General features: G+C 38.0%; 1 protein-coding gene across 1 annotated transcript in view; it reads right to left on the reverse strand.

Moving 5' to 3' along the window:
• gnal (guanine nucleotide binding protein (G protein), alpha activating activity polypeptide, olfactory type) overlaps window positions 1-11,255 on the reverse strand; it is a 121,147-nt gene that overhangs the window by 70,146 nt on the left and 39,746 nt on the right. The window contains exon 5 of the mRNA XM_016535656.1: window positions 4,920-5,017. Coding sequence (XP_016391142.1) covers window positions 4,920-5,017 — 98 coding nt within the window. The remainder of the gene's footprint in view (window positions 1-4,919; window positions 5,018-11,255) is intronic.

Here is an 11,255-nt window from a genome sequence, read left to right on the forward strand (position 1 = left end):
AGGAAGCGAAGATGAAACCATAGCAGATAGCCGGGAGGGTGAGAGAGAGTGTAGGTTACGTCGAAAAGTGACATGTGGCAAGTGACATGTATGTGTTGTGTCAGGAACCATGTTGAGGTTAAGAGTGAGGAGGAAGTGATCCGAGATGTGCAGTGGAGTAACCAGTATATGATCAGTGGAGCAGTGTCGTGTGTAAATAAGGTCCAGTTGGTTGCCTGATTTGTGAGTAGCCGTAGTTAATAGTCGCTTGAGATCAAAGGAAGCAAGCAGAGTGTGGAAGTCTGCAGCCTGAGGTTTATCTAGATGGGTGTTGAAGTCTCCAAGCATAACTAGGGGAGTACCATCCTCAGGAAAGTTTGAGAGCAGCACATCTAATTCTTCCACGAAGTTATCTAGTGGTCCTGGGGGTCGATAAACAACTATAAAATGGATTTAAAGAGGGTGGGTAATAGTGGCTGAATGTGATTCAAAGGAGCTGTTGATACTCAGAGATAGTAAAGGATTAAATTATTATTAATAAATAATTAAAATTAATAATAATAATTAAATGACTATTCAATTTACCTGCTGCTGTCTGTCATTATTAATATTAATTACTCACTGCACTTGACTGAATCACTTTTGTATCTTTAATAAGAATCAGTGCATGTTTGATTGATACAGTGAAGACTATGCAGTGTTTTATTTATACACTTCATTCAATTTCTGTAAAATTTCTTGCATGTTGAATAAACCTACTGTAGCTGAATAAATTAAGAGTTTATTTTATATTTATTTGTGCTATTGTGTTTGTAAGTTGTTTCTTTTTCTTATTTTTAATAACAAAAAAAATAGCTACATCGAGATATATATTGTTATTGTGAAATAAAATTTCTCATACCGTGAAATAAGATTTTGGTCATATCGCCCATCCCTAATCATAATGACTTTGCATGCTCGTACTTTCTTTTGAGCTTTATTCATAATGAAGTGATATACACTGTGCGATGCCGCATTAGCGCTTGCAATTGAAGAGTGCATGCAACGAACTCAGTATATCTTTCACATTTTTCTGAGGTGAGAGACTTTTTTTATTTTATTTTGTTAACAAGATACGAAAATAACATTTGAATAATGACATATAGCCCAACAACAATTTATCTGACCGCAGATACTGAATTAGGACAACGCATTTTTCTCTGGCACGTCTGACAGAAGTGTCAACAGCTTTCACGCATGTCTTTCAAAATAAAAATCTCACATTAGAAAAACAAAACATGTTTGTTGTTGTTTCTTTGACTGCACATTCCGCGACCCACCAGTTAAAAGCAGGGTAGGTGATTTGGTTCAAAAACATTTTTTTTACTGCTGGTTGAAAGTCTCTTCACACCCCGATAGCAATCACTAAGTTAAGTGGTCTAAGTTTAATTATATTTATTTGTATCTTCTGTGGAAGGCGTAGGACCATAAAATGTAAATCCAATCAAAATGCTTGGTCCTAATATTACAATAGGCTGTCCTGCCTGCCTGTCAAATTATGTATTTGCATACCTCTACGCACCCTGTTTGCGCAGATATGCAGTGTTTCCCATTCATTAACTAGACTGTGGCGGCCCACTGCGCAGCGCACGCGATCGGCTCGTGATCCGGTGTTTTCCGCGTCTCAGAGCAGCTCCGTTTACAGTGAATGCAGTGAACTCCGTTATTGAATGTGCTGTGAGTTTAGCGCGTTTGGGAATGCAACGGCCACCAGGTATACATAATTTGCACATTTGCATAATTTTCAACATTTTAATGGGCAAATGTTTACAGTATTTCATTAAATTAGTAATGTTTGTAAACCTGTTTTCACAGAAGCTGGAGTTTTCCGCCAAAATAAAAGCTCAAGGGTTTATCTCTTGCAAGCATGGCCTAAAATTAACAGACGCGCACAGACTTTAAAATGTACAAAATTTTCTTACGGGGGGGCATGCCCCCGGACACCCCTAGAGGGATCGAGGACCTCCTCCACAGTCTCACAAAATCCTGTGGGAAACACTGATATGATATGTCATCAGTGCGTTCCAGCTAGAATGAAATGCGTTATATTGTAATATTACGAGCTTTGTACTGTAATGTTTTCTCACCGGAGAATGAGACATTAAGTAATCTGACAGCAATGCATTCAAACCTCCACCAATGCCGTCTCTCATCGTATCACTGGTCAGCGTCTGGTCTGCCTGTGCAAAGTCCCTTTAAGGCAAGTCATTTAACTCTGCGGTCATCTTTGAAAAGTCTCTCGGGCATGCAGTGCAGCTGCTATCTTTTTGAATGAGGAAACATCAAATTCTCCAAAACTGTTTGCCAAGCTTACAATTAAATTTCATATTGGAAATCACCAATGAAATTTGACAACAACTGTCTCATAAATGTTGTTTCTTTTACTCAAATAGCGTTAAAAAGTTATTTTTCAGGCTAGACCTGCCAGTGCGCATGCACAGTCCTAAGCGTGCGTCTCAGAACATTGACGGTTTCTATGGGCGAATTCCAAACGAAAGTGAGCATCCCTATACCCTACTCCCATCGACAGAGAGAGCCCTTGAAGCGTGTTCTTTAAAGGGTGTAGGCAGGGCATTACGGTCTCTTTTGGAACTCCCTTGGTGAAGGAAATGACTGACCAAATGTTACCTTGACAACGCTGTGTGTGCGTGCAGCATTCAGCACTCTATCAGTTGTTGCAAATAAATATTTCTTCTTATTTTTATTTTATTCAAATATTGCCTAATTGTGTCTTATTTACTATTAAACCTTTTCAAACTTAACTTGTTTAAACTTGCTTACACTACCGTCTTAAATCATATTTCTATCACTGACAAAAATATTTTGTATTACATTAAAATAAAGACAAATTTAATTAGCCTATTCTACTTACGTTTGTATGTGAAGTCGAAACCGACCCCAACTTTGCTTTTAAAATGCATTGCACGATCTCCTAAGCAAAGATCACATGATCACAAACGGAAATCACTTCCGTGAAGTGACCATCGCATGTTCCCTTTGCTAACCGACTTCTGGAAGGGCCCTTCATGAAGGGATTCAGTTGTTCACTTTCGTTTGGAACGTCCCTACAAATGGCGTCCCCTACCCAAAGTGCCCTTCAAGGGTGCAAAAAAGCAGTTTGGAGTTTGCCCTATAGCAACAGGGACTTCTAATGGCAGCTGCAGTGACGCGATGACTTTACCGATTAGCGATTGGCTCTTTTACTGAAAAGGCAGGGCTTCCTTTGATAGAGCAGCCATATTGAGCATTGAATTTTTCCCCATTCAAAACTATACGAGTGACACGTCTTGGGTATCCCTGTGAGTGTTCATGTGTTTTGGAGGAGGTGTGGCTTTGAGTGATTATGCAGGAAGGGTGGGGATCTTGCTTTCAAAAGTTAGCTCGCTATTGCTAACTTTCCGAAATCGCCTACCCTACCTTTAAGAAACACTTGGCACTGATGTCATAACACAGTAGTGCAATAAACACTAGTGGGTCACTTCAGTCCTGGGGGGCACACTCGTTAAAAGTCTAGACCAGGGGTGTCAAACTCAATTCCTGGAGGGCCGGAGCCCTGCAGAGTTTTGTTCCAACCGTGCTCCAACACAGATTTCATGTAGTTTTCAAATAAGCCTGAAGGACTTGATTAGTTGGATCAGGTGTGTTTAATTAGGGTTGAATCTAAACTCTGCAGGGATCTGGCCCTCCAGGAATTTAATTTGACACCCCTGGTCTAGACCCTGAATATAAAACGATTTAATTTTTTCAGATGTATTTCCAAGGAAAAAAAACGCTGTCTTATATTCAGAAAAATATGGTACTGTTGTGCAGTAGAATGTATGTCCCAATGTAATAATAATAATATATATTTGTTATTATTATCATTTAATAATAAAAATATATAATTACAATTTTCCATTTTTAATTTTTACAGAAAAATTTTAATAGAAAACACCAAATTTGGTAAAAATAAAACAGATTTTGAAAGGGGAAAAAAACATATTTCATAGGGCCCTTAAAATTAAATTTTTGTTAAACTTAACAATTGAGTAGGGCTGCACGATAAATCGCATGCGATATTTAATGCGCATCTTGTCAGTAAAGCCGCTTCTGTAATCAGCGGTAAATCTCCATCACGTGCGTGCTTTCACATGAAGCAGCATTTACTACACAGAGCTGTTGTTCACTATATATGAACGTGGTTTTGCGCAGCTTGTCAGTGAACAACGGTTACCACTGATTACAGAAGCGGATTTACTGACAAGATGCGCATTAAATATCGCATGCGATTTATCGTGCAGCCCTAACAATGAGCCATTTAAATTGACTTTTTTTGTTGTAGATGCTACCAAAGCAAATCAGTACTATATGAATTGGTAGAGAAATGTCTAGAGCAGGGGTCTCCAACCCTGCAGGAAGGTAGCTCTCCAGGTGACTTTTTTTGTTGTAGATGCTACCAAAGCAAATCAGTACTATATGAATTGGTAGAGAAATGTCTAGAGCAGGGGTCTCCAACCCTGCAGGAAGGTAGCTCTCCAGGTGCAGGGTTGGAGACCCCTGGTCTAGAGAGAAATTTTAGAAACGTCAAGTCAATAACATCTGCATACCAAACTATTTCTTAGAGTATTCCTTCCTCATCGTCATACAGCCTATTATACTAAGTAAAGACCTGCATAGGAATCCAAATGCACAAAAAGTGAGACGAAGAGAAAGTTTAGACACTGCACTGCATCAGTGGGTCACACAAATAAAAAGATCCACTCTGCATTATCCAATAGGTTGTGCTGCACACGGGTTCTGTAGCAACTCTCAGACAAGAAACCTTCACTCAGCAAATATGATAGATGATCAGGAGACACGCTGTGGGAGATGACAGCACTACTGTGGAAGTAAAGCTGACACGTATCAAAACAGATACTCACTACTGTGCACAGTCAATGAGCTGATACTCGTTTGAGCGCTCGAAACAGGCCTTCACCCCCTCATCATCCCACAGATTCTTTGCATGCTCAAAAAACTCCTGTAAAAACAGAAATAACACACAATATAGAGTTAGTATCTATTCATGAGACACAATAATTAACTAAAACATTTAATTAAAATGAAAAAAGGAAAATAAAAACAATCTCTTAAAAACAATCACTCACAATTATAACAAAACACATTTGACACTAGCAAGCACAGAAAAAAAATCACCACAGAATGTATTAAAGGAGACATATTATGCCCCTTTTTACAATATGTAATATAAGTCTTAGGTGTCCCCAGAATGTGTCTGTGAAGTTTCAGCTCAAAATACCCCACAGATCATTTATTACATCATTTTGAAAATGCCTATTTTGAGTGGTAGCAGAAACACGCTGTCTGCACGCTGTTTTCGTGCCTGTCTCTTTAACTGCAAGTGAGCTGCTGCTCCCCGCCCCCTTTTCCAGAATAGAGCTGCGCCATAGAGTAGTGGAACTATGATGTCACTTTGTAGGCAAAAACCCGGAAGCGAGTTCCGGTTCCATCGTCCGAGAATCAATGGGTTTTTTGAATGGAAGTTTGGTTAAATCCCCTAAAATAAGGTTCGTGGTTCACACAAGCTCAAGATACTTTCACGTTTTATTCTACGACATAAAACACACCAGTTACACCCCACTCGTGATTTTTTAAAACCGTTACATTTCTTAAAAAAGACAGCTGCTAACAAGTTGCTAAATGGGACTACAGACGCTGTCGGAGACATTAAACGTCATCACGCCGAACAGTTGATCAATTTACAGTATTTTCCAATTGTAGTATCATTTATATAGTACAATTAATTGTAGAATAACCAATTAATAGTTTACCTCATTTTATATTGTTGTTTGACAATGTTTTTTTGCTTTGCCCCGAAATGCAACACAAAAGTCTTCAGATGGATAATGCTTGTTTTATCGCTTTCCTACTTATGCGGAGACTCTGGGTTCGGACCATAAGGTAAACTCATATTGATTATCCCATGTAAACACCACATTTACCGGCTTAGTCGTGGTGAAAGTGAAACTTTAATGATGCATAATGCTTAAAGCCATGTTAAAATGAAATGTTTACAGCCACAAGCAGCTGTTAGAAAACATATAGATTGAGGATTTTCTAGAAGCAAGGATAAAATAACATTTGTGTGTGTACCCATCCTAACAAAACGATAGCTGAAATGTGGTACTTTATTCACTAAAATAAGCTTAATCTTACCATATCCAAAAACTCGCTCACCCTGCTGTTATTTAATAGATTAAATGCACTAGAATTTTATTGAATAGTACGTGGACACCTTTTTAATTAAAATATTCATATTAATCAAAGATTTATTCACTTTTAATGCTTCTTATTTCAAAATGTACAGAAATACGTGCTTTCATGTGTCGTTTAGTTATGATTATTTCATTTATTCACTATACTATTTATTACTAATGTCTCATTTCAGTTTTAGTTTGGCTCTAGTTTTGTATTTATTCCAGTTTATATGAAAAGGTTCATGTAGCGTGGGTTAAAATTCATTCACAGGAGTAAATCCTTTTCACTGAACGTTAAAAAAAACGTGTTAAAAATAAGTTTGAAAAAGTTGTCCGGGAGCGTGGTGGTGGTGACGTTGAAGGCGAGCGACGTGGTGCTGTAGTTCGTTTATAGCCTAAGTTTAGCTTTTAAGTTCTGGCGCTTTTATTTTGGCTTAAAAATTCATAAAAGTTATATTATTTTGTGAAGATTATCTTGATGGACAAAACGCGTAAGTTTCATGAACTATGATTGAACACATAGCTTATTTTTTGCGATAATCCAAAAGCCTATGGAAAAATCCCATTGGCTTTTTGTCGAGGGAACCAGTGTGATGCTAACAGCCAATCCGCATACAAAGTGACGTCATAGTTCCCCGACTCTATTACAGCTCGTACCTGCTAAAAACATCTGTTTTGGTTCTGATTATCATGTATATCACGCTGAAATTATGCATTTTAAATAGGGTTTGTGCTTCTATATCTATCTATCCATCCATCCATCTACACACACTTGCTTTGTAAAGAAAACTGGGTTTGCCTAACCTTAATAAATCATCCTCCTGTAGAACAAAAGACTCATCAAAATGGTAAAAAGTTAATATTTTTTTGTGAGTTGTCAATACAATATATAACCAAGGGTACGATTTTACCCCAAAATTCAACATATAAGACAGAAAATGGTAACTGAAAATCTACGTTTCGCTGCCTGGATTCCAGTTGTTTCTGCAAAGTGTGGGAAAGTTTTACAGAACCACATCCCAAAAAAATGCTGTCATGTGTAAAGGCCCTGATATACAAAGTGTAGTTCTTTTTCGTTCTTCAATTAGGAGGTAAAAAGAAGTTTGATATACCATATGCAAGTAGTGGTTACTGTTAGCAAACTCCTGATGCTGTTGAGAGCAGGATTTATATGAATATGTGCTATGCGCTTTTCTGGCAATAACAAAATAATCACTCAACAAACATGACAGCGATGAGAAACCAGCAGTTAAGAAAGCATAGTGATGTGGATGTGTTTGCATGAGCTCTGCAATTCGGCACTTCAGTAAAGTCTAGTAACGACATGTTTATTTATATAACACTATGAATTAGATTGCTTAAAAGCAAGCAAAAAACAGTGTCAGTGTCGCTTTCAGTTAAAATTACAATTAAAAGTTAAAATTGCAAATAGAATATTAAGTACATGTATCAGGTTTTTACTGCTCATATGCATGTCACTGTGTGGGTCAATTAACCTAGTCAAGACTCGGAGTGTGCATATGGAGATATATTGTTGTTTATGAAGAGAGAATTCGTGAGAGTGCAGAATTCCGTGAGCGAGCTCATTTGAACACCTCTGATTGGCCACTGCATTCATAAACTCAATGGAATAGTGTGTGATTGGTTATAATGTGCACCACTGTAAAAAAAAAAATATGATGCAGCATGAGCATTGCATTTTCATTTTATTTCACTTTCACTTATGTGAATTAAGTAGGGAGAGTGCGAATGTAAGCCATCAGGAGCCCAATTCAGGAAAATAAACGAGGGGAAATGTGCAAAAGATAAATGGTATCTATGCAGCTATCATCTCGCTCATCATCACTCATCTCGCTAAAATAGGTTAATATATATTTTATGTTATGATATGTTATTGCACATAGGGCAACAACATTCCTTTATTCTGTCCAACTAGCTTACATAACCAGACAGTAAAACGTGATTTTGTATTGTATTTGTATTTTTTTTTTTTTTACAAACGTAACATCATTCATTTTATTAATGTTTTTACTGTACAGTTGTACGTTTGTGTGTTTTGTGTGTTTGTGGGGGGGGGGGGATTTTATCATTTATTTGCCTGAATAGTTTAAATATATACATTTATATCAAATAGAAAATTTTGTGTAAAATTAATTTCATTTAGGGGTGGCCCAAGGCACCATACAAGCTAGAACCACCACTGAATGTCACAATTCTAAAGTAAGTGGCAGCTTTTTAGTAATTATAAGGGGAGAGCTTTTTGCATGCTTTGTAGGTTATAATCCATTCAGAATATGAATAAACTCACAGATTCACACTCCAATAACCATTTATGCAATATTGACGCATGCCATTGTGTAGCATTTACTACTTCAGTTAACTGAGTGAAACTGGAGCAGGTCTGAGCTGGTGTGATTGAGTAGGGTGGAGACCAGTGTTAATTTTAACAGCAAATTTCGATTTAGTTTTAGTCATAGTCTTTTGACTAAAATGCCATTTAGTTTTAGTCATATTTTAGTCATCTGAATTGTTTTTAGTTTTAGTCTAGTTTTAGTCGACTAAATCTACAGTAAATTTAGTCGGCTAAAATCTAATGGGTTTAGTTAGTGTAATGCATTTATTAAGCATTTCTCTAAAATTTCCAAACTCATTATATAGGTTTGATATTAAGGTTTTATCATGATAGACACCAATTTAACTGCGGTGACACACAACATGCCTTTATGTTAAAATTAAATAAAACCATTTCTCATAAAGGACAAGAACAAGGTCTTCTTTCTAATGAAATACCAATGGTTATATAGGCTAATTATGCATTCTTTATAGCAACTTGTTTACCATATTCTTCATTCTTTCAAGCAGACATATTTATTTCTATAAATAAATTTAGATTATTATTTAGGGCTACTAAAGTTTTTCAGTCAAGAGCAGTACATGATTTTCTGTCTTTCTTTTGTTGCTTGATTAACATCAATGACTCGGACAAAGTTTGAACTAGCGAGTTTAGGTATATTGGTGCAGCGTCAGTGGTGGTCTTGTAGGCAAGCATCAGTACCTTGTATTTGATGCGAGCTACTGGTACTGCGATGCTACTGGTAGCCAGTGTAACCTAATGAGGAGAGGAGTAACGTGAGCTTTTTTTGGCTCATTGAAGACCATGACTGATACACACTAAGGTCGGTAGAGTTTTTTGATTGGCGCCAATTCCTCTCTGCAGCCCTGAGTTTAGAGCGATGTTCACGGAGAACATCGGACAGCCAGGGGGCAGAGGGGGTAGTGCGCGCTGGTCTGGATGAAAGTGGGCACAAGTTGTCTAAGCAAGATGTTAGAGTGGAGCAAAGAGTGTCAGTAGCACTGTTTGTGTCCAGTGCTGAAAACTGAGAGGGTGAAGGAAGTGAGGATGAAACCATACAGCATAGGCGAGAGGGAGAGAGTGAACGTAGGTTACGTCGAAAGGTGACCTGCGGAGGAGTGTGTGCTGTGTCAGGAGTTAGTGTGAGGTTAGAAGTGATGAGGAAGTGGTCTGAGGTGTGCAGTGGAGTAACTAAAGTGTTGTCATCCATTCATTTGCGATAAGGAGACCAGTACCTCCACCCCTCCCAATCGTGCGAGGGGTGTGGGAAAAAGTTAAATTAGTGGAGAGGGCTGCAGGAGTGGCAGTGTTCTCAGGTTTGATCCAAATCTTAGTTAGGGCCATGAGGTTGAGACCGGAATGAGTAGCAATAAAATAAATCAATTCTGCTTTGTTAACAGCAGACTGGCAGTTCCAGAGACCAATTGGAATAGAGAGTAACGTAGTAGAGGACAGAGGGACAGGCCGTAGATTATTAGGATTGGCCTGCCTCCAACATACAGTGCGTGATTTCCGCTCGGTGGAGTCGCGTAGAGTCGATGGTCTTTACACTCGTCGGTCTTCACACGAGGAGGCTTCACACGAGGGCTGCTGCGACCGCTGCCGCGGTGAACTAACCAATTTTATACTTGCCTGAGTACTCGTTATTGAAGACAGCTGGCCACGCCTTACTATTTAGCAAACCGAAACGGGAAAGTCCCGCGATACGCACAAGAAAAAACGCGACTTGAGCAAGTATTTACCACGGTAAAACACAGTAAGTGAAACAATGTTTCCTAGCAACGACAACCGCGCTGAAATCTAATGAGAAAACAAAACAAAACACTTACAAACTGCTGTCCTCTTCTGCTGCTTGACTGCTTCTTCTAACAAGTGCTTCCAAACAGGTAAATAAGTACTTTTACTGGCTTTGGCCACGCCTTACTATTTAGCAAACCGAAACTGGAAAGTCCCGCGATACGCACGAGAACAAATGCGACTTGAGCACGTATTTACCACGGTAAAACACAGTAAGTGAAACAATGTTTCCTAGCAACGACAACCGCGCTGAAATCTAATGAGAAAACAAGACAAAACATTTACAAACTGCTGTCCTCTTCTGCTGCTTGACTGCTTCTTCTGAAGTAGTCAGAAGAATAGCAACTAAATTAGGCTGCTGTCCCTTCAAAACTGAATTCACAGCTGCAATGGATGCAATGTAATGTTTCGTCATAGTTTTTGTCATTCAAAAAGAGTTTTAGTTCGTTATCGTCTCATCGTCGTCGGTGAAAAAAATGTTGTTGACGAAAATTATGACGAAAAATATTCATCAACGAAATTAACACTGGTGGAGACTAGTTAGCATATTCTTGGTTCCACATATACTAAATGAGGTGAGGGTGTAGAGTTATATTCAAGCCATTTTAAGATGTAAAGAAATTGTTTTAATGGGAGAAAATTTTTAAATTTTGATGATCAAAGATGTGTTTTAATGGATAGTATTAGTGAATGCAGGGGTACTTTAATTACAAAAGCTGAATTATCGATTAAAGTCTACTGATTCCACTGTGAAATAATCAATGATTAATATAATAACCGTTAGATTAATCAGTTATCGAGATAAAACACTAAATCAAAGGATTTAAAAAAAAAAAAAAAAAAAAAATTTT

This window comes from Sinocyclocheilus rhinocerous, unplaced genomic scaffold (genome assembly GCF_001515625.1).
Source record: "Sinocyclocheilus rhinocerous isolate Xijiao unplaced genomic scaffold, SAMN03320098_v1.1 scaffold1990, whole genome shotgun sequence".
In the NCBI taxonomy this organism is placed as follows: domain Eukaryota; kingdom Metazoa; phylum Chordata; class Actinopteri; order Cypriniformes; family Cyprinidae; genus Sinocyclocheilus; species Sinocyclocheilus rhinocerous.